Source organism: Macaca nemestrina, chromosome 17, assembly GCF_043159975.1.
Source record: "Macaca nemestrina isolate mMacNem1 chromosome 17, mMacNem.hap1, whole genome shotgun sequence".
Taxonomy (NCBI): Eukaryota; Metazoa; Chordata; class Mammalia; order Primates; family Cercopithecidae; genus Macaca; species Macaca nemestrina.
The window spans coordinates 7,716,163-7,739,309 of record NC_092141.1 but is presented as its reverse complement, the minus strand read 5'-3'; the positions used below and the strand labels follow the sequence as shown (position 1 = coordinate 7,739,309).

At 52.7% G+C, this 23,147-nt stretch overlaps 2 protein-coding genes across 5 annotated transcripts; both read right to left on the bottom strand.

Annotated features, from left to right (window-relative positions):
- Nucleotides 1–280: 280 nt before the first annotated feature.
- On the bottom strand, nucleotides 281–2,860 carry LOC105473582 (TNF superfamily member 13). Of its 3 annotated transcripts, XM_011727425.3 has the most exons (7): nucleotides 2,603–2,860; nucleotides 2,193–2,271; nucleotides 2,003–2,050; nucleotides 1,727–1,845; nucleotides 1,407–1,545; nucleotides 1,066–1,159; nucleotides 281–884 (listed from the first exon to the last, which is right to left on the bottom strand). In XM_011727425.3, the coding sequence occupies exons 1-7, from the start codon at nucleotides 2,858–2,860 to the stop codon at nucleotides 878–880; spliced, it is 744 nt and encodes a 247-aa protein (XP_011725727.2). In that variant the 3' UTR covers nucleotides 281–877. The 3 variants fall into 3 exon arrangements, with proteins under 3 accessions (XP_011725727.2, XP_011725720.2, XP_011725736.2); XM_011727418.3 differs by having other exon boundaries at nucleotides 281–1,159; XM_011727434.3 differs by lacking the exon at nucleotides 2,003–2,050 and having other exon boundaries at nucleotides 281–1,159.
- Nucleotides 2,861–4,009: 1,149 nt separating this feature from the next.
- LOC105473576 (TNF superfamily member 12) lies at nucleotides 4,010–12,624 on the bottom strand. 2 transcript variants are annotated; one of them, XM_024790408.2, is made up of 7 exons: nucleotides 12,363–12,624; nucleotides 12,154–12,204; nucleotides 11,507–11,582; nucleotides 10,849–10,902; nucleotides 10,723–10,758; nucleotides 4,999–5,123; nucleotides 4,010–4,802 (listed from the first exon to the last, which is right to left on the bottom strand). In XM_024790408.2, the coding sequence occupies exons 1-7, from the start codon at nucleotides 12,519–12,521 to the stop codon at nucleotides 4,551–4,553; spliced, it is 753 nt and encodes a 250-aa protein (XP_024646176.1). In that variant the 5' UTR covers nucleotides 12,522–12,624; the 3' UTR covers nucleotides 4,010–4,550. The 2 variants fall into 2 exon arrangements, with proteins under 2 accessions (XP_024646176.1, XP_011725707.1); XM_011727405.3 differs by having other exon boundaries at nucleotides 12,154–12,201; nucleotides 12,363–12,620.
- Between the last annotated feature and the right edge of the window lie 10,523 nt (nucleotides 12,625–23,147).

Sequence of the window (23,147 nt, the reverse complement as noted above, 5' to 3'; positions counted from 1 at the left end):
AGTCCCGCCTACCCGAGGACGCCGGCGCCACGGGACCGGCCCGCCCACAGCGGTACACAGGACTGCGCCTGCGCACATCTGCCTCCCGGCCGCGCGTGGCGTCCCAGCCACTTTCCCTTTTGCGCCGCGCTCTGTCTTCTCAGCTCTCGCCGGCCTGACCCTAGCGGCGCCCCTAGTACCTTGGTCCGGCGCGGGGCGCGCCACAGGAGAGCCAGGAGGGCGGGAGATCCCCGTACGAGGACCGGGCTGAGGCGAGGCAGTGGGGGAAATGGAGCCGGGGTATCATTCATTCTCTTTTATTTAACTTTAAGCAGGGCTTGATCAGAAAGAAGAGCTCAGAGGAGTGAGGCAACACCAACACCAGGGCGTACGATACATCCGAGGCTCCCCCGACAGCAGTTCCAGCCCAGAAGGGCTTGGAATGGCCTGCCACGCCGGGGCAATGGAGCGCATGAAAGCCAAACCTTGGGACCCGAAGAGTAATTTGACTGCGAAGGCACCGTCCTCGTCGGGCACCCCCTGTAGACGGGCGCATAATAGACACATCTTTGGAGATAGTGATGGAAACTGGGGTCCGATATTTGGAGAGAATGACGTAGGATAGGGCTTCTTGTGGGAGTGAAGAGGCAGAGGGCACCTGGAGAGAGGTGTGGCATGGAGAACCAGGGGTTTTCCCTAGCAGAGGGCGGCTTCGTGGACTTCGGCCAACCGGCAGGTGCTTCCCTCGAGCGGCCGCTAGATGGTGGTGCTGTTCCGGATGCTTCCAGTGGTCCCCGACCAGGTCTGGACAATGCCTGGCGCCCGTCCCCCGCCCCTCATCTACACACAGGCAAGAATTCGGAGCTCCATGGGGGACAGAAGCAAGATATCCGTAAAATCAAAGTCTAGGGGGTGGGAATGAAAAGGGAAAAGTGAGGAACCGGGAGCCAAACCCAGGAAGACGCCTCTGTTCCTGCACATTCCCTCTCCTTGATACACTCAGCTCTTGGCTGTCTCCAGTATGTTCCCACCCTGGTCTTCCAAGCTGGGAGCCACTTTTTATAACACAATCACAGTTTCACAAACCCCAGGAAGGTTCCATGTGGAGAGAGGTTAAGTTTCGCCCTTGCCCGGGGAATTATGACACTTAGAATATCCCCTTGGTGTAAATGGAAGACACCTGAGAAAAGAGAGAAAGTAGATTCGCAGTGAAGCACAGCCATCCAGATGCCCTGCTTCCCCCTGCCTTTCCAGCTCCACCGTTCCTCTACCTCCTGTAAGGACCCAGGCATTCTGCACTCACTTCACTCCTCAGAATGAAGAGGTCCGCCTCTGTTTAGGTTTCCAGCCTCCCTCCAATTGGTAGCTCCCTGCACTGCACCCCCTGTCAGAGATGTCCTGCTTTCGGCTGCCCACACGGCTCTCACCTGCGCTATAGCAGCTGTTGTAGGCCCGGTCCGGCTGGGAGGGCATACTTCTTATACATCGAAATAGAGTCTCTTGCTTTCCTTGGCCTTCTCGAGACACCACCTGACCCATGGTGAAAGTCACGTCTTGAAACAGGACCTGGCAGGAAAGGGAGATGTTGAAGAAAACAGGATGGCCTGGCTCAGTTCTGGGAGGCCTCAGGAGCGATAACGAGGGAAGAATGAAGGGTCTGCTAGGTTTGGTATGAATAGAGGGGTCAGGAACCCTCAGTATCGGGCCAAAGAGGCCCCTTGTGAAGCTCAGAGTGTGGCGTGGTTACCTGGCTATACAGCAGATAAACTCCAGCATCCCGGATTCGGACACCATATCCTTGGGCCTGTAGGCCTCTCCCACGCCTAAGAGCTGGTTGCCACATCACCTCGGTCACATCGGAGTCATCTGGAGGTGAGAAGTGTGTCGGTCAGGATTTCTTGGCACTCTCAGATCCTTTTTGGTTCTTCCCCTTTCACCTATAAGAACCCCTTGAGCCCAAGTGCCAGCCCGAGAGTTGCTGGTGATTGCCCCTCCCCAAAGCCATATTTAAAATAGTGCTAACCCTTGGAGGTGGCGTTAATGGGAACCAGGTGCAGGACGGAGTGCTGCTCTGAGGAGAGAAGGAGGGAATCTCAGCCGTGTCCACTTTTCCCCGTTGTGCTGTTGGCAGCCTCCACCCTCACCCTGACTCGGGCTTACAATCCCCATGCTGCTGCACACCTCCCACCCCTGCTGCACCCTGGAAGCCTCACTCTTCTGTTTTTGGGTGAGCACTGCTCTCCTTTTCCGGGATCTCTCCCCATTCTCCCAGGCTTCCGGGGCATCGGAGCTCTGCTCATGGAAAGAGGATCAGGGTTAGATTGAGATGCAAGAGTCCCAGCCAGCCTTCCTTCCCAGCCCTCCCCTGCCCCCGAAATGCCTCAAATCTCTCATGCACCTTTTCCCAGCAACCTGAGTGTTGGTGCTGGCTGCCCTCCAGGATTTGTTAGGTATGAGAAGCATTAACCTTTAACAGTTTCCTTTCCTGGAATGGCCGCGCCCCTGACTTCCAAACCGGAGACCCTCTCTTGCACCCCCTTGAAACTTTGCAGACCAGGAGGCCCAGAGACCCCCACCATGCTAACCATCCTTCTCTCCCAGACACCCTCCTCCCCTCACTCACCTGCTCCGGGAGACTCTGCCAGGGATACCCTTCTGCCTTCTGGGAGGGCCCTCCTGTCCTCTGCAGCCGGCTCACCTCTCTCCTGAGGCTCTGCAGCTCTGTCTGTTGGGTCAGCAGAGCCATGGCACAAGCCACAGCCCCCAGAGCTGCACCCCAACTCAACCAGAGGGCAACTGAGAGTGCCGGCTCTCTGACCGGAACCCCCATGTTGCCTGGAGGCCCTTTGGGGGCTAGCGAGAAAAGAGATGAGGCTGGCATGAGCTGGGGACCCTGCCAACAGCTGTGGCTTCAAGAGTGGGGTAGCAAGGAGGTGGCGGGGCGGGTAGGGGTACGGGCAGTGGTGCAGAAGGGAAGAAGGTTGTTACGCAAGGAGAAATAAAAAGGAACTTGAGAATAAAAAGGAGGGAGGAGGAAAGCAAGCTAAGGGTACTGTTAGTGCTCCTGGCACTCCGTCGTGGGGCCAGTGTTGCCTTGAGACCCTCCACCCTCCCTCAGCCTCAGGAGAATTAGGTTCCAGTCCCTCTAGGAAGGACGGGGCTGCCAGTGACACCCAGGAGGAACAGCCAGTGCGCAGGAACCCTAGGGCGGCCCCAGGGTTGGGGGAGGGAAGGTTGGCTGGCGAGAGGGCATGGTGCCAGGAGCAGGATGGGGGGCCAAGCTGGGCAGTGTCCAGGGTCAGGGCGAGGGTGAAAGACCCTCTGGCTCAGGCACAGCAGAGATCACTGGGGCAGTTTACTAGGGGTGACTGAAGGTGGGAAAGGAGGGGTGGGCTCGGTGGGGAGGAGAACCAGGGGCACGGAAGCAAGAAACTGGCTGAGTTCTGGGGTTAAGGCTGGGCCGGGTGTGTTGGAATAAGGCCTGCACTACTCCCTGTGCTGAACTTGGCAAGCAGGACTTCCTGTTTCCCGAGAAAAGCTCTTACATAAGGCTCTGGACGAAGAGACAAAGCAGCAGCCCCAAGCCCCCCGGCCACTGCAGGATTCCTCCCCGGCACACAGGGTTCCGGGTTCCCGTGTGCTTGCTGACTCTGAGCCCCTCCTCCAGGCTGGCTCCTGCCCACCCCACCTCCCAGCAAGGGCCTGTGCCAGCACCTGCTGAATGTCCCGAGGCCACCAAGAGGAAGGGCCCCTGCTCCTCCCAGCCAGGGAGGGATTCCCCCGGAGGAGGAAGTCCGCCTCCTAGGGAAAGGAGGCCGCTTCTGCTGTACCTTGGGCGGACGATTGATTTTTTCCTGGGCGGTGTGCCTTTCTACCTCTGCTCCCACCTGGGGGTTGGAAGCATGGAGGTCCCCGCTCCCAAGCCTGAACATCATCCTGGAATTCCAGCTGTGCCGCTCTGTAACGCCCCCCTTCCCACGGCCCCCATCTACCCTGGGAGTGTCCCCTGAGCCCCAATAAAGAGAGAGACTATGACTTATTCTATTTAATATCCATTTATCAACACTTTGTCACAATAATAATAAAAATAATATCTGTTTTAAAAATCCACAGGGAATTCTCAAGGGAGGAGCTTGTCTTGTTTCTCGCCCCTCACATTTGGGAACTCCTGGCCTAGGCCCAGTCTCTTTGGCTTCCTGCCGCCAGGTCCAGCCCCTCTTAGTGCCTGAAGTGGGGTCTTCTGGACCCATCCTTGCCCACAGAGTACAGTGAACACAATGCCCTGGGGGTCTGTGGCCAGGGGGAGTCGAGATCACTGGGGGCCTCAAAGGGTCAGGGATTGGGGAGCTAGTGAGGTGGAGAGTGGGCGGTGGGGGGCGTTGTAAGATAAGAGTGGGAATACTGTATTTATGTGGGATGGAAAACATGTGAACAGGCCCAGGCAGCCTCTAGAGGGAGGGGCAGGTCTGGAGCAAAGAGCAGCTGAGGGTGGGGCACAGGGGACTGGGGTGCCCAGATAGCTGCCAAGGGGAGCCGGCAGCCTGGGACGACTGTGGGGAGACCAGGGCCCCTCAGTGAACCTGGAAGAGTCCGAAGTAGGTGAGGAAGGGGGCAGCCTTGAGATGGGCCCAGGGGAGGGTGCGGATTCGCAGGGAGGACCCTGGCCGCAGAGCCAACAGCCCAGACACCTGGCAGAGGCGAAGCTGGGGCCCGAGGGAACTCGCTGCAGTGGCTGAGAATTCCTCCAGGCAGCGCAGGGCCAGCACGCCATCCACCAGCAAGTCCAGCTTCAGGTAGACAGCCTTCCCCTCGTCAAAGTGCACCTGGGGTGGGGACAATAGGCCAAGTCCAGGCCTCTGCCTGCCCTCGCCTCAATTTCCAATTTCCTCAGTGACGCAGGCATCCCATCCCACCCAAACCCCGACTCACCCTCCCAGCCTTGTAGCTGGTCCCCCACTCTCCTGGCAAACCCTTCGCCACTCCCTTACTGCGTTACCAATGCAGCCAGGTGGGGCTTACCTGACAGTACAGGTAGTAGAGCCCAGCCCGGGTGACTATGAACTCCCCGATCTGGCGGTTGTAGCGCAGAGGGCTGGAGCTGTTGATTCTGGCTTCCTCCCAGCCACTCACTGTCCCGTCCACACCTGAACACAGATGCTCAGAGATAAGGAAATGTCTCTCTACAGGACTCCCCCACACTCCCCGGGGATCCACTGAGCATATGAACGTTCAGTGCCCACTTTACCCAGAAGACACATAGATCACCCCGGGCAAGGGAGAATCCATCCCCTATGGTGCCCACAGTTGACTAGGAAGTTATGTGAAAAAATCTAATGTATATGGCCAGAGACATTCGGGGCAGATTGTCACCTGCAGTCACTTCTGGGGAGAGGAGTAGAACTGAAGGAGAAGTATGAGGGGATTTAAACGTTTGACTTCATGCATGTCTATATTATTTGCTTCTTTTATGTTGAGGATGTAAACATACATTATTTGAATTAGTACAACTAAAAATAATAAAATGACACCCAAATGTCCATCAACAAAATGTCTATCCATATAATGGAATATTATTTGGCCATAAAAAGAGTGAAGTACTGATACACGCTATGGCACAGATGCACCTTGAAAACATCATGCTCAGCCAGGCACGGTGGCTCACGCCTGTAATCCCAGCATTTTGAGAGGCCGAAGCAGGCGGATCACCGGAGGTCGGGAGTTTAAGACCAGCCTGGCCAACATGGTGAAACCCCGTCTCTACTAAAAATACAAAAACTAGCCAAGCATGGTGGCAGGCACCTGTAATCCTAGCTACTTGGGAGGCTGAGGCAGGAGAATTGCTTGAACCCAGGAGGGGGAAGTTGCAGTGAGCCAAGATCGCGCCACTGCAGTCCAGCCTGGGCAACAGAGCTAAACTGTGTCTCCAAAAAAAAAAAAAAGTGATGCTCACTGGGCATTTTTATTTCCACCAATGGGTTCCCACAGCCTGTGCTCTGCAGAGTCTCCAGCACTGAAGTTTCCTTCCCTTCCTTACCCTGCCAACTGCGCCATCTGAACAGCAACAGCCCCTCAAACTCATCTTGACCAACGCTGAGCTGACTCCCCTCATCCCACACTTGCTTTACTGTCTGTTTTCCACATTTGGTTCTGCCACCAGGGGGATACTCAAGCGGAGCTCCCTCTCCTTTACCCATATCATTCATCGATCAACAGTTCCTATCAATCCTGCCTCTTAAATAGCTCTCTCCCCTGTCTCCCCCATCTGGTGCCTCCGTCTGCTTTTCCCAGCATTCCCTGTTTCCATTCTGGCTTCCTCCAGGTTATTCCCTACACAAAGCCACAGAATGAGTCTCTAAGATGCAGATGTAAGCCCACCTCGCCTTCCTCCTTCCCATGGCTCACCTCAGAATAGTTCCCACATGCCACCGTGTGGCCTGGCTTCTGTCTCCAGCCTTATCCCCATCTCGCTCCTCCAGCACTTTCTGCTTCTGCCATGCTGAACTTAAGAGTCCCCCAGCCTCATCATGCTCTGGTCAAACCCGGGGCTTTTGCCCCAGGGGCTGCTTCTGCTTCCACCCACCGTCCTTGACCCCTTGCCTGTCTTGTCTTACGCTCCTGCTTCAAGGCCCAGTGGCACCTTGCAATGTAGGGAGGGAATCCCTGACTCCACAGCTGTGTCTGTCTTCCCATGTGTTGCCCAGTATCTTTGGCCACTTTCATTGTTTTTGTCACATTCCACTGTAATTAGAATTTTTTTTTTTTTTTTTTTTTTTTTTTTTTTTTTTTTTTTTTGAGATGGAGTCTCACTCTGTCGCCTAGGCTGGAGTGCAGTGGTGCAATCTCGGCTCACTGCAGCCTCCGCTTCCCGGGTTCAAGTGATTCTCATGCCTCAGCCTCCCAAGTAGCTGGGATTACAGGCACGTGCCACCAAACCTGGCTAATTTTTTTCTTTTTTGTATGTTTGTAGAGACATCATGTTGGCCAGGCTGGTCTCGAACTCCTGACCTCAAGTGATCCACCTGCCTCGGCATCCCAAAGTGCTGGGATTATAGGTGTGAGCCACTGCACCCGACCTGTAATTACAAATTTATATGCTTGTTTCCTCTCCTAGACAGTGACTCCTTAAAAATCGGTCTGAGGCCAGGTGCAGTGGCTCACACCTGTAATCCCAGCACTTTGGGAGGCTGAGGCGAGTGGATCACGAGGTCAGGAGATTGAGACCATCCTGGCTAACATGGTGAAACCCCACCTCTCCTAAAACATAAAAAAAATTAGTCAGGTGTGGTGGCAGGTGCCTGTAGTCCCAGCTACTCGGGAGGCTAAGGCAGGAGAATGGCGTGAACCCAGGAGGCAGAGCTTGCAGTAAGCCAAGATTGCGCCACTGCAATCCAGCCTGGGCGACAGAGCGAGACTCTGTCTCAAAAAAAAAAAAAAGTGGGGGGGGGTCTGGATATTAGTTGCTGTGGGCACCTAGCATGGCCCCTAGCAAACAGTAGGTCTTCAATGCATGTTGAGTCAATGAATGAATGAATGTCTGGATAACTGCCAAAATAAGTGGTCTATACAGAGGGGAGGAAGGCTGACCTGGGCATGAAGAGTAGGGAGGGCAGAGAAGAGAGGACGTTCCTACCTATGGAGCCAGCCTGAGCAAAGGCTGCTTGTAGCCAAAGGGCATGGTGTGCCAGAACCACGGAGGGCTTGCCTGGTATCATTTGTCTTCAGCCACAGACCTCACCTGGACATTCTGTCCTGCCTGGCAATCTTACATTCCCCCACGAAGCTTGCTTTCATAATCAGCAAGATGAGATTTTGTACCATTCCTCCTCAAATCTCCTGTCTCCGTCTCCCTAGTTGTCCAGAGAACCTAGAAGTCATCGAACAAAGGCTCCCTCATCTCCCCCCAGTAAATCTACAAACCCACCTGTTCTCTTGTGCTCCTTTGACCCTCTGGTAATGGTGGGAGATGTGTCCTCTCTTCTTTCTGGAAACTTCCCTCTCCCCTTTTTGGATGTGGCCCCTGCATGGACCCCTCACCCCTGCACCAGCCACCTCGCCTTTCATGCAGACCATGTCCAGTACACAGGCACATTCTAGCTGGGTTCAAATCTTGGCTCCACCACTTAGTATCTCATGGCCTCAGACAAGTTGTGTAACCTCCATCTGTAAAATGGAGGTAATTAGAGTATCTTCCTTTTAGGGTTGTTGTGAGGATTAGATAAGACCAAACACAAGTGCCAGACACAGTGCCTATCTCAAGAAAGCCCTCAGTATGTGTTAGTTCAGATAAAAATAGTATTATTCACAGAACTAAACTTTTCCTTGATCCACACAACCCTCCACCTGCTGGCCTATTTCTCTGCTCCTTGTTACAGAGAAACATCTAAAAAGGCTTGTCCTAGGCCAGGTGCAGTGGCTCATGCTTGTAATCCCAGCACTTTGGGAGGCCGAGGAGGGCGAATCACTGGAGGTCAGGAGTTCGAGACCAGCCTGACCAACATGGAGAAACCCTATCTCTACTAAAAATACAAAATTAGCCAGGTGTGGTGGCGCATGCCTGTAATCTCAGCTACTCAGGAGGCTAAGGCAGGAGAATTGCTTGAACCCGGGAGGCGGAGGCTGTGGTGAGCCGAGATTGCGCCATTGCACTCCAGCCTGGGCAACAAGAGTGAAACTCCGACTCAAAAAAAAAAAAAGGTTGTCCCAGCCTCCAGTTCCTTATTTCTCATTTTCTTCTCAACCCAATGCACACTGCCTTCCTGTTCTAACTATGCCACTGAAACCACCCTCCTTAAGGTCAGCAGGACTTTCACATTACCAAACCCAGCCATCATTTCTCTGTTCTCATCTCATGTGATCTCTCAGCTGCATTCAACACAGACAGCCACATCCTCCTTGAAACAGTGGTTTCTCTCAATCCAGGATGCCACCCTGCCTGGCTTTCTTCCTCTCTGTCCGGCTTCTTCTCAGTCTCTCTGGTTTTCCCCTTAGCTCCACTTCGAGATGCCCAAGAGCCTCAGGGCTTCATTCGTGGGGCCCTTCCTTCTCCTGGCGTCTCATCCAATCCTGTGGCTTTAAATGCCATCGATAGGCCGGGCACAGGGGCTCACGCCTGTAATCCCAGCACTTTGGGAGGCTGAAGCTGGCAGATCACCTGAGACCAGGAGTTCAAGACCAGCCTAGCCAACATGGTGAAACTCTGTCTCTACTAAAAAATACAAAAATGAGCTGGGTGTGGTGGTGCCTGCCTATAATCTCAGCTACTTGGGAGGCTGAGACAGGAGAATCACTGGGACCCGGGAGGCAGGGGTTGCAGTGAGCCAAGATTGCACCACTACACTCCAGCCTGGGTGACAGAGCGAGACTCTGTCTCAAAAAAAAAAAAAAAAAAAAAAAAAAAAGCCACACATATGGCCACGACTCCTGGCTTTATCTGTCCTGACTTAGCCTGAGCTAGTCGACAATGTCCAGTCATCCATTTGTGGAATTTACTTTATTGTCATTTATCCACTTGTTTATTTTAGACATCCCAACATTAATAATTATCTTACATACTTCCCACCTATTTCTTCCTTGGTCAACCCCTTTTAGGAAATGGCATCATTCTTCCCAGAGATACCCAAGTTAAACATCTAGAAGCTGGCTGGGTGCGGTGGCTCACGCCTGTAATCCCAGCACTTTGGGAGGCTGAGGCGGGCAGATCACTGGAGGTCAAGAGTTTGAGACCAGCCTGAAACATGGCGAAACCCTGTCTCTACTAAAAATATAAAAATTAGCTGGGTGTGGTGGCACACGCCTGTAATCCCAGCTACTTGGGAGGCTGAGGCAGGAGAATCTCTTGAATCTGGGAGGTGGAGGTTGCAGTGAGCTGAGATGGCACCACTGCACTCCAGCCTGGGTGACAGAGTGAGACTCTGTCTTAAAAAAAATTAAAAATCTAGACGTCATCTGTGATTCCTCCCTTTCTTTCATTCTTTACCTCCAACCCGTAAGTCAGTAATATCTTCAGGTCACAGGCTGAACCCATTCACTTCTCACCATCTCTGCTGTGAACCCCTCGGCTGAGCACCCCTCATGCCTCCCTGCCTCTCACAGTGGAAGGGCATTCTGGGTGAGGGGATGGTATGTGCAAAGTCCAGAAGAGGCACACCGGGGGCAGGGGTGTCAGCCCAGCAAGCATGAGGACAGCGTAAGAGTGCAGGGAAATTAGGTTGAGACCAGACCACGAAGAGACCGGAAGCCATGTAGAGAGCCAATACCATAATAAAAGTGAAGTTTAGGGGCTCAGCATGGCAGCACAGGTCGGATGGAGTGGAGGGGTGCAGAGGGTGTGGAGTGGGGAAGGAGCAAGAGGCTGCGTTTGAGGTTCTGAGGTCATGGTGCTGAAGTAGAGGGTGGGGTAGAAATGGAAAAGATGAGCAGACACTAGCAGCATTTTGAGAAAAAGATCATCAGGACATGGAATATGGAGGAGAAAAAAAAAAGAATGAAAAGTGCTTCTTGGAGAAGAATGAGGGCTGAAGGAGAGAGCAGGGGCAGTGATTTGCTGGGGGAGCTGGGCAGAGTTCTGGGGAAAGGCAGGGGTCGTTCGTGGGGTCGCATGCCTGGGTCACAGAGAGAACCAAGACCTTCATGAACTGGCTTCTGTGATTCTGAGACTGATGGCAGGGAAAGGAGTTGGAGGTCAAATGTTTTGAGGGGCCCTTTTCCCAGGAGGCCAGTGCTGTGGGGGGGATGGGGTCTCACCCGCCTGCGCGCCATCCTGTCCAGGTCGTGGATGAACTGTAAAGCACAGGAAAGGGTTGATGAGACCTGCCCTGCCCCTCTGCCACCTGCTCCTCTTCTCCCGGGTATGGCTCACCCATCACCCACCTTCATAATGGGCTGCGATCGCTCTTCGAGCCCGTGTTTTCCGGCCTTTAGGTGCTGAGGATCAAGGAAAGACAGATGAACAAAGTGGGCCCTACTGGGGGTCCCAGAGCCACTCTCCCAGCCCCATTCCCCTCTCAGGGAGCCTGGCGTCCTTATTCTTGTCCAGACTCCTGGCCTTAGAATCTCAGACCTCATCTTCCTCGGTAAATAGAGTGACTGTAATTTGTCATCCACACTGGGATACTTCTGAGAGCAAAACGGGAAGCTGCTACTAATCACACTGAGATAACAGGTGGGTGTCAGGACAGTTGCATGCCGACTTGGACACGTGGTCATTCGGCCACCCCCTCATCCGATTCCTAAGTCTCTTTGCCTACTGGGGTCCAGGCCTCCGACTCCCCAGCCTACTCTCCATCAGGATCCCAGTAGTTCTTCTAACTCATGGCCACCCCGCCTTCCTGTTTGGGGTAGGGTCTGAAGGAGTACATCCATGTGACAGAAGAAGCTTCACAGGAGGGCGAGAATCCCTAGGTTTGAGTCTTGGCTGCTTAGCTGCGTGACTCTGAGCCTCCTTTCACCCTCCGTGCCTCAGTTTCTCCCTGTGGATAATGGCTTTTGCTCTGCCAGCTTCCTGAGGTTGGGATAGAGGGATACTCACCACTTCTGCGAGGCCGAACTAGTCGGTTCAGGAAAGGCACAGGATCCCGACTTTCTTCTGCCTGGGGATTCAGTTCCTAGGGGAATCAGGGCAGGGTTCAACCAGGGACTCCCAGAGATATAAAGTGAGACAGACGGGGCCTGTCAGGAGAGCCACCAGCCAGCAATAGGCACAGAAGTCTTAGGGACAGATTAAGCCCCTCAGCCAGCTACAGCTGGGGCCCCGGGCAAAGGCGAGGCTGGGAGTCAGGCCCCAGGTCTCACCCTTTCCTCTAGACCAGCTACACTTTCCCACCCACGCACAACCAATGCAGACCCTGCACTCAACTGACACATTGCACACACGCCCACACCCAGTCACCAAGCATAGAGGACACGCACCCTGTACACAACCACAACCCTCTTCCACGCAGACTCACATATCTCATACATCCAGGTCACCCCCAGCCAATAAACACCTCAGACTCAGGTGGCACAACCCCAGCACAAACCCCTCACACAGAGTTGTCACCACGCACACACACCCCTACAGACACACACCCTGCACACACCTCGTGTGCGGCTGGCACAGTTGCACACACCTGCAGCCTCAGCTGTGCACACTTCCTGTGGCCCAGCAGCCTGCAGACCGCGCCCACGCCCACTCACCGATGGGTCCTGGTCTTCCTCTGCCACCAGCTCCTCCTGGGCAGGCTCCTGCTGGGAAGGAGGCAGCGTCACCCTGTGCCTCTCCACCTGACATCTCGCCCTCCACCCATCCTCCCTTCCCCTTGCCTTCAGCCCACCCGGCCCCCAGCGGCCCCTCTGCAGTCTTAGCTCCTGATGTGCCCAAGAAGGGGTGCGCAGCGGGGCCTCACCTGGGCGGACAGCGATGCCCGGCTCCCCAGGCTGACCACGGCCAGCAGGAGGCCGAGGCAGGCCAGCGCCAGGCCCAGGCCCAGCGCGAGCGGGACCAGCAGGGCGGTGCCCGGCTCCCCCCGGCGCCCCCTCCGCCTCTGGCTCCGACGGGCGGCCATGGGGGCGGGGGGCTGTGCCTGCCTCACCGCCCCCCCATCCCGGGACCCGAGGGATCGGGGGAGGGGGAGCCGGCGGGCGGATCGGGCTGGGGAGAGGGAGGGGCAAGGGAAACGGGGCGGGAGGGGGCGCTGGGGACAGGAAGCCGGACGCTGTGTGTGATTAAACTCCGAGCCTCTGGCTGGGCGCTGTGCGTGCAGCGGACGGAATGGGCGCCCACCCGACCTCCGAGCGCCCAGCCCGGGCGTGCACCACCAGGGCGAGGTCCGTTGTGTGCGGCCGTGGCAGCGCCGGGACTGTGCGTGTGCGGGCACCTCCTGCGGGGAGATGGGGAACTCAGGAAGGCCTGTTGGTTCAGATTCTTCTGTGTCCCTGTGTCTTCAGCGATAAGTACGCTCCTTTCCTCCAGGTGCAGGGAGGGCGCCTCTGACAGGAGGCTATTATTTGCTGCTTCAGGAAAAGGACAGGGAGTTCCAGGTTGTACGACCTGGTTCAGGGAAGAAGGGCAGGAGACGGTAAGAAAGACCCTTCGGCTTCTGCGGTTTTCTCAAATTCCTTCAGCTGAAAACACTCACTATGACGAGGTGCATCGTTTGGGGTTGCACGTTCTGAAGCCCATCATTACCAATGATTGCTAAGCATCTGAGGAGGACCAGCAGCATGCAAAAGACAGACCAAAATTGGTCCGGCACGGTGGCTCACGCCTGTAATCCCAGAAGGCCAAGGCTGGGGGCCAGGAGTTCAAGATCAGTCTGGGCAACAGCAAGACCCCATCTCTACAAAAAAGTTTAAAAAATTTAGCCCACACCTGTAGTCCCAGCTACTCAGGAGACCGAGGTAGGAGGATTGTTTGAGCCCAGGAGTTTGAGGCTGCAGTGAGCTGTGATTGCAACACTACGCTCCAGCCTGGGCAACAGAGCCTTGTCTCAAAAAAGAAAAAGACCAAAATTGGCCTGGTGAGGTGGTTCGCACCTGTAATCCCAGCACTTTGGGAGCCCAAGGCAGGTGGATCACGAGGTCAGGAGTTCAAGACCTTCCTGGCCAAGATGGTGAAACCCCGTCTCTACTAAAAATACAAAAAAAAAATATTAGCCGGGCATGATGGCAGGCGCCTGTAATCCCAGCTACTCAGGAAGCTGAGGCAGAGAATTGCTTGAACCCAGGAGACAGAGGTTGCAGCGAGCCGAGATCACACCACTGCACTCCAGCCTGGGCGATAGAGCGAGACTCCGTCTCAAAAAAAAAAAAAATTAGCCGGTCATGGTGGTGGGCACCTGTAATCTCAGCTACTCAGGAGGCTGAGGCGGAGAATTGCTTGAACCCGGGAGGCGGAGGTTGCAATGAGCCAAGATTGCATGACTGCATGCCAGCCTGGGCAACAGAGCGAGACTCCATCTCAAAAAAAAAAAAGCCATAAAACAGTTGGGCATCATGGTGCCCAACAGTTGAGACCCAACCTGTAGTCTCAGCTAACTGGGAGACTGAGGCAGGAGGATCGCTTGAGCCCAGGAATTCCAGGTTGCCATGAGCTATGATCTGGACACTGAACTCCAGCTTGGTCTGCAGAGCAAGACTCTGTCTCAAAAAATAATAATAATAAATAAATAATAAAATAAAAATAAATAAATACAGGTTGGGTATCACGGCTCATGCCTGTACCCCTAGAGCTTTGAGAGGCTTAGACGAGAGGATCTCTTGAGGCCAAGAGTTCAAGACCAGCCTGGGTAACATAGTGAGAACCCCTCTCCATCTCTACAAAAAATACAAGAAAAATTATCCAGGTGTGATGGCATGCCCCTGTAGTCCCAGCTGGAGGCTAAGTCAGGAGGATCACTTCAGCCCAGGAATTTGAGGTTGCAGTGAGCTATGATCACCCCATTGAACCGAAGCCTGGGCAGCAGAGTGAGACCCTGTCTCTGTAACAAATAAAATAAATAGGCCGGGCGCAGTGGCTCACGCCTGTAATCCCAGCACTTTGGGAGGCCAAAGTGGGTGGATCACCTGAGGTCAGGAGTTCAAGACTAGCCTGGCCAACATGTAGTGAAACGGCATCTCTACTAAAAAATACAAAAATTAGCTGGGCGGCCGGGCGCGGTGGCTCAAGCCTGTAATCCCAGCACTTTGGGAGGCCGAGGCGGGCGGATCACGAGGTCAGGAGATCGAGACCATCCTGGCTAACACAATGAAACCCCGTCTCCACTAAAAATACAAAAAAATTAGCCGGGCGTGGTGGCGGCGCCTGTAGTCCCAGCTACTCGGGAGGCTGAGGCAGGAGAATGGCGGGAACCCGGGAGGCGGAGCTTGCAGTGAGCCGAGATCGCGCCACTGCACTCCAGCCTGGGCGACAGAGCGAGACTCCGCCTCAAAAAAAAAAAAAAAAAAAATTAGCTGGGCGTGGTGGCACACGCCTGTAGTCCCAGCTACTTGGGAAGCTGAGGCAGGAGAATTGCTCAAACCCAGGAGGTAGAGGTTGCAGTGAGGTGAGATTGTGCCACTGCACTCCAGCCTGGGCGACAGAGCAAGAGTTCATCTCTCAAAAAAATAAAAATAAAAAATAAAATAAAATAAATGAAACACAAGTTGTAACATGACACTATTGTATTTAATTGATACAGTATCAATTTAGGGCCTTAGTGCTTGCTTGCCACATTGTCCTTTGAGTGACACATGGATTATGGGATTGAGAAACAATGTTCATGTGGCCATAATAATATAAATATCCTTGACTGGATTTCAACTTTTAGAGTCAACCTGTAGAAAAATCCAGAAGACGGCCGGGCGCGGTGGCTCAAGCCTGTAATCCCAGCACTTTGGGAGGCCGAGACGGGCGGATCACGAGGTCAGGAGATCGAGACCATCCTGGCTAACACGGTGAAACCCCGTCTCTACTAAAAAATACAAAAAAAAACTAGCCGGGCGCGGTGGCGGGCGCCTGTAGTCCCAGCTACTTGGGAGGCTGAGGCAGGAGAATGGTGTGAACCCAGGAGGCGGAGCTTGCAGTGAGCTGAGATCCGGCCACTGCACTCCAGCCTGGGCGACAGAGTGAGACTCCGTCTCAAAAAAAAAAAAAAAAAAAAAAAAAAAAAAAGAAAAATCCAGAAGACTTAATGGCAGCAAAGACTGCAAAGGCCCACAATTTTAACTTTTTTTTTTTTTTTTTTTTTTTGAGATGAGTCTTGTTCTGTCACCCAGGCTGGAGTGCAATGGCACAATCTTGGCTCACTGCAACCTCTGCCTCCCAGGTTCAAGTGATTCTCCTGCCTCAGCCTCCTGAGTAGCTGGGACTACAGATGCACATCACCATGCCTGGCTAATTTTTGTATTTTTAGTAGAGAGAGGGTTTCACCATGTTGGTCAGGCTGGTCTCAAACTCTTGACCTTGTGATCCACCTGCCTCAGCCTCCCAAAGTGCTGGGATTACAGGCATGAGCCACTGTGCCCTGCCTTTGACTTTTGTTAACATGAAGCCGAGAAAAGGTCACATGTGGAAGTGAGGAGAGAAAGAGGAATTGCAAGCTGCTTCTTTCACCAGAGAAATGACAAAAATAGGTGGAATAGGCCGGGTGCGGTGGCTCACACCTGTAATCCCAGCACTTTGGGAGGCTGAAGCAGGCAAATCACGAGGTCAGTAGCTCGAGACCAGTCTGGCCCACATGGTGAAACCCTGTCTCTACTAAAAATACAAAAATTCACCAGGCGTGGTGGCACACATCTGTAATCCCAGCTAGTCAGGAGGCTGAGGCATGAGAATCTCTTGACTCAGGAAGCGGAGGTTGCAGTGAACTGAGGTCATGCCATTGCACTCCAGCCTGGGCAACAGAGCAAAACTCTGTCTCAAAAAAAAAAAAAAAAAAAGTATGGAAGAACAGAGGTTTACCTATATATAACCAAAATAATTAATATTAAGGTAATATAGTCATCACTGGGGAGAGAAATGAGAGACAACGTGAGTTTAAAAATTCATGTTTTTGGCTGGGCGTAGTGGCTCACACCTGTAATCCCAGCACTTTGGGAGGCTGAGGCAGGTGGATCACGAGGTCAGGAGTTTGAGACCAGCCTGACCAACATGGTTAAACCCCATCTCTACTAAAAATATAAAAATTAGCCAGACATGGTGGTGCGTACCTAATCCCAGCTATTTGGGAGGCTGAGACAGGAGAATCACTTGAACCTGGGAGGCAGAGGTTGTAGCAAGCCGAGATAGCGCCACTGCACTCCAGTCTGGGTGACAGAGCAAGACTCCGTCTCAAAAAATAGCAACAACAACAAAATTCACGTTTTTTTCATACACATTCTGCTTAGGTAACATTTCATGTTTTATATTAGAAAGTCAGTATTAACTAAATTTTATACATAAAGAAATAGAGGCCAGGCATAGTGGCTCACACCTATAATCCCAGCACTTTTGGAGGCTGAGGTAGGCAGATAGCTTGAGCTCAGGAGTTAGAAATCAGCAACGAGGTGGGCCGGGCACAGTGGCTCACGCCTGTAATCCCAACACTTTGGGAGGCCAAGACGGGTGGATTATGAGGTCAGGAGATCGAGACTATCCTGGCTAACACGGTGAAACCCTGTCTCTACTAAAAATACAAAAAATTAGCTAGGTGTGGTGGCGGGCGCCTGTAGTCCCAGCTACTCCAGAGGCTGAGGCAGGAGAATGGCGTGAACCTGGGAGGCGGAGCTTGCAGTGAGCCAAGATCGCGCCACTGCACTCCAGCCTGGGCAACAGAGTGAGACTCCATCTGAAAAAAAAAAAAAGAAGAAAGAAAAGAAAAGATGGAATTTCACTCTTGTCACCCAGGCTGGAGTGCAATGGCGGATCTCAGCTCACTGCAACCTCTGCCTCCTGGGTTCAAGCGACTCTCCTGTCTCAGCCTCCTGAGTAGCTGGGATTACAGATGCCTGCCACCATGCCAGGCTAATTTTTGCATTTTTGGAAGAGATGGGGTTTCACCATGTTGGTCAGGCTGGTCTCGAACTCCCCACCTCAGATGATCCACCCCCCTCAGCTTTCCAAAGTGCTGGGATTACAGGCGTGAGCCACCGCGCCCGGCCTCTACTTGATTTTTATTATCAGGTGAATGCAGCATTTTAATTTGTAAAAAGAAAAAAATTGTACAGCAGGAAGCCTGCTGAGGCGAGGGAAAGTCACTACCCACCTCGGCCAGCGTGTGATCACACCTGCTAAAGGAAAAAAACAGAGATTGGAGCCTTGGAGACAGCAGATCATCCTCAGATCCTTTAACTTTGGCTTGAAAAATTAATTCAATACACTTAACCTTTTTGTTCTTGGTTTGCGGCCAAAGTTAAAATTAACTTGCATTTTTTAGGACACTGATAGGAAGTAACTTGGGAAACATGTAGGAAAAATACTGAAAGGAAATCTGCCAATCTTTTTATTCCTGCCTTTTTACACTTTTCTTACTTTTCACATTTTTAATCATGATTCTAAAGGAAAAAAAAGGCTTTGTCATTTTGTTTTTTGTTTTTCTTTTTGGATATCCAGCTTGATTAATATCCCTTAAATGTAAGGCCGTGCATGGTGGCTCACGCCTGTAATCCTAGCACTTTGGGAGACTGAGGCAGGTGGGTCACTTGAGGTCAGGAGTTTGAGACCAGCCTGGCCAACATGGTGAAACCCCGTCTCTACTAAAACTACAAAAATTATCCGGGTGTGGTGGCTTACGCCTAATCCCACTTAGGAGGCTGAGGCAGGAGAATAGCTTGAAGCCAAGAGACGGAGGTTGCAGCGAGCCGAGATCCCAGCTACTTGGGAGACTGAGGCAGGAGAATCGCTTGAACCCAGGAGGCAGAGGTTTCAGTGATCTGAGATCGTGCAATTGCACTTTAGCCTGGGCAACAAGAGTGAAACTCCATCTCAAAAAAACATCACTTAAATGCAAATAAAGAATTTCACGTAGTCTGTAAGGGTAGGGACTGTGTATGTTTTACAGGCATTGTATTTCCAGGGCCAGCAAAAGTTTGTTGAATGAATAAATATGGCCTAGCCTCCCCAGTCTGGCGGTGACTACTGAATATGGTGATACTAGCAAACCTGAGAGTGGACAGTGACATCCTAGTTTGCCGGGGACTGAGGAGGTTCCAGGATGAGGGACTTTCAATGCTAAAACCAGGACAGTTCTGGAAAAAACCAGGATGAGTTGCTATGTGGCCACCATCCTGGGCTCTTCCCCAGACTTTACCTACCATCTCTTCACTGATGACCCTCCTGTCCTCTTCTCCCCACTTCCTCAGTGAACATGGACTCCACGTGGTTGGCCATCACCACGGGTCTCTCTTGTACTAAATCCAGCAGATACACCTTGGCTCTCATCTTACTTAATTGCAGCCTCTACGATTGTTTCCCGCTCTCATTCCGAAACCCTCCTTCCTTGGCCTCTTCCCATTCTGGCTTCTAGTTTCCTTCGCTGGTTATTTAAGAACATAAATGTGCTATATTTAAGCTGGTTCATTCATTCTATTACCAAGTTTGGTATCACAAATAGACTTCATATAGAAATGCTATCATCCTTCCTTCCCCTCCTTCCCTGCCTCCCTCTGTTCCTTCCGTTCCTTTCTTTCATATAAGATATTCCAGCTGTACCTTGTACTTCCTCCGCACCAGCCCTGAGATCAGAAGCCATTTCTTCAAGGAACGGTGCCCTTTCACGGAGAAGGATATTTAGCAACTAAGATCTGGGCACCGGGTAAACTCAGCATCCCTGGAAGCGAGGCCTTTCAGCAGACAAAGATAGGATAGATAACATATTGCGTAAGTTCACAAGGACAGTCTAATTTTGGTCCAACATCGCAACATTCTGCCTCCCGTCCCATGTGTGTATCCCCTGTGTTAGTCTCGATGACAGTGCTGTGTTTCCATCATTGCATTTCTCACAACTCATACTTCTGCTCTCCCTCCCTCACTCAACCGTGAAGCTCCACTGGTTCAGGGGCCAAATCTGTCTTGTAGACCGTTGTTTCTCTGGTGTCTTGCTTAGTGCCTGACACACAGTAGGCACTTTATGTTTTTTTTGTTTTGTTTTTTTTTTTTTTTTGAGACGGAGTCTCGCTGTGTCTCCCAGGCTGGAGTGCAGTGGCGTGATCTCGGCTCACTGCAAGCTCCGCCTCCCGGGTTCACGCCATTCTCCCGCCTCAGCCTCCCAAGTAGCTGAGACTACAGGCGCCCGCCACCACGCCCGGCTAGTTTTTTGTATTTTTAGTAGAGACGGGGTTTCACCATGTTAGCCAGGATAGTCTCGATCTCTGACCTCGTGATCCACCCGCCTCAGCCTCCCAAAGTGCTGGGATTACAGGCTTGAGCCACTGCGCCCGGCCTGTTTTGTTTTTTTTCAGACGGAGTCTTGCTCTGTCGCCCAGGCTGGAGTGCAGTGGCCGGATCTCAGCTCACTGCAAGCTCCACCTCCCGGGTTTACGCCATTCTCCTGCCTCAGCCTCCCGAGTAGCTGGGACTACAGGCACCTGCCACCTCACCCGGCTAGTTTTTTGTATTTTTTTTTGTATAGACGGGGTTTCACCGTGTTAGCCAGGATGGTCTCGATCTCCTGACCTCGCGATCCACCCGTCTGGGCCTCCCAAAGTGCTGGGATTACAGGCGTGAGCCACCGCGCCTGGACTGTATTTGTTGAATGAATGGGTGATCCCAGGGAATTCCCCAAGAGACTCTACCTGGGCCTTCTCTCTCTGGTTAGGGGCTCCCTTTGATCCACAGACGCCTGTTTTTTGCCCAACCATACCACTATCTCATAATGTTACCATCTGTGCTCATCTGACTCTCCTACTGTCATGTCATGGGGGCGGGGACTGTGGTTTACTCATCTTTGTTCCCTAGAACCTGGCTAATGCCTTACCATAGTAGTTGCTCAATAAATATTTGTTGCACAGAAGAGTGAATTATTTTGCTCAAATGCCGCAGCCAAGATATGGAGGCAGCAGAATTCAAACCTGGGTCTCCAAAATGACCTCCTGTCTCCCAACATGTTCCATTCCCCTCTGGACGAGGGAAGAGAAGACTCAGCCTGATAACAGGGCAGGGCTTGGTGGGGTTGCAAGGCTGGGCGGGCAATTCTGAGCCTGATCTTTTTTTTTTTTTTTTTGAGATGAAGTTTTGCTCTTGGGATTTTTTGTTTTGTTTGTTTTGGGTTTCTTGTTTGTTTGTTTGTTTGTTTTGAGACGGAGTTTCACCCTTGTTGCTCAGGCTGGAGTGCAGTATTGTGATCTCCACTCACTGCAAACTCTACCTCCCAGGTTCAAGCCATTCTCCTACCTCAGCCTCCCAAGTAGCTGGGATTACGGGCATGCACCACCACGCCTGGCTAATTTTGTATTTTGTATTTTTAGTAGAGACAGGGTTTCACCATGTTGGTCAGGCTGGTCTCGAACTCCTGATCTCAAGTGATCCCCCCCACCTCGGCCTCCCAAGGTGCTGGGATTACAGGCGTGAGCCACTGCAACCGGCCTGAGCCTGACTTTCATCAGCTCCTTCGCCTTTGTACCTTCTCTGACTATTCCGATTGCCTGGGACACAAGTTTCCTACCTTTATCCTCAGCTCTCCATCCATTTCTTTTTTTTTTTTTTTTTTTTTTTTTTTGAGACGGAGTCTCGCTCTGTCGCCCAGGCTGGAGTGCAGTGGCCGGATCTCAGCTCACTGCAAGCTCCGCCTCCCGGATTTACGCCATTCTCCTGCCTCAGCCTCCTGAGTAGCTGGGACTACAGGCGCCCACCAACTCACCCGGCTAGTTTTTTTTTTTTTTGTATTTTTTTTAGTAGAGACGGGGTTTCACCATGTTAGCCAGGATGGTCTCGATCTCCTGACCTCGTGATCCACCCGTCTCGGCCTCCCAAAGTGCTTGGATTACAGGCTTGAGCCACCGCACCCGGCTCATCCATTTCTTTTTGTTTGTTTATTTTTTGGAGATGGAGTATTGCTCTGTCACCTAGGCTGGACGACAGAGTGATCTCGGCTCACTGCAACCTCCGCCTCCCACATTTAAGCGATTCTCGTGCCTCAGCCTCCCTAGTGGCTGGGATTACAGGCATGCGCCATTATGCCCGGCTAATTTTTCTATTTTTAGTAGAGACGGGGTTTTGCCATGTTGGCCAGGTTGGTCTCAAACACCTGACCTCAGATGATCCACCCACCTCGGCCTCCCAAAGTGCTGGGATTACAGGCGTGAGCCACCACGCCCGGCCTCTCCATCCATTTCATATCTGCCTCCAGGTAAGATTCAGCCCAGAGCCGGGGCTGAGTATCAGAAGGGGCCATATTCTGGGGACTGGGAGGGGGGTGTGCCCTGAACACTCTCTGCTTGACCTGGCTCTTGGGCCTGTAGCTCACACCCGGCCGTGGTGGTGACTTGGTGCTTGGCCTGATGGCAAATGTGATCGATCTGGTTTGGCCCCTGGCTCTTGGTGCCTCCCTTGGCTTCGGCCCTGGGCTGCAGCTTGACTCCATTCTAGCTTGGCTGTGTTGGCTTGGACTGTCTGGCTTCTCTCCAAGCAGGAGGGAGTGTGGTAAAAGCAAATACAAGTCCTGATAGCTCAATGGCAGTTGCCTCAGACCCTTTTGGGAAGTCAAATGTAAACACACAAATCAATAAAAAACAAAAACATTGGTCTGCTAACAGCCATTAACCCTTTGGCCAGTGGTGGGTGAGAAATGGGTAATCTGGGTTCTGGTCCGCACGGGCTTCTGGCTTTTGGCAAGGCCTTGAGTGGGCACCCCAGCTCTCTGGGTCTCACATGGAAAAACGGGCTAAAAAGAAATCCAAGGCCAGGCACAGTAACTCACGCCTATAATCACAACACGTTGGGGCCGGACGCCGTGGCTCACGCCTAAAATCCCAGCACTTTAAGAGGCTGAGGCGGGCAGATCACGAGGTCAGGAGATCAAGACCATTCTGGCTAACACGGTGAAACCCCATCTCTATTACAAAAAATTAGCCAGGTGTGGTGGCAGGTGTCTGTAGTCCCAGCTAATCAGGAGGCTGAGGCAGGAGAATGGCGTGAGCCCGGGAGGCGGAGCTTGCAGTGAGCCAAGATAGGGCCACTGCACTCCAGTTGGGGTGAGAGAGCGAGACTCCGCCTCAAAAACAAAACAAGGCCGGGCGCGGTGGCTCAAGCCTGTAATCCCAGCACTTTGGGAGGCTGAGACGGGCGGATCACGAGGTCAGGAGATCAAGACCATCCTGGCTAACACGTGAAACCCCGTCTCTACTAAAAAAATACAAAAAACTAGCCGAGCGAGGTGGCGGGCGCCTGTAGTCCCAGCTACTCGGGAGGCTGAGGCAGGAGAATGACGTAACCCGGGAGGCAGAGCTTGCAGTGAGCTGAGATCTGGCCACTGCACTCCAGCCTGGGCGACAGAGCGAGACTCCGTCTCAAAAAAAAAAAAAAAAGCAAAAACAAAACAAAACAAGGCCGGGCGCGGTGGCTCACGCCTGTAATCCCAGCACTTTGGGAGGCCGAGGCGGGCAGATCACAAGGTCAGGAGATCGAGACCACGGTGAAACCCCGTCTCTACTAAAAATACAAAAAAATTAGCCGGGCGCGGTTGTGGGCGCCTGTAGTCCCAGCTACTCGGGAGGCTGAGGCAGGAGAATGGCGTGAA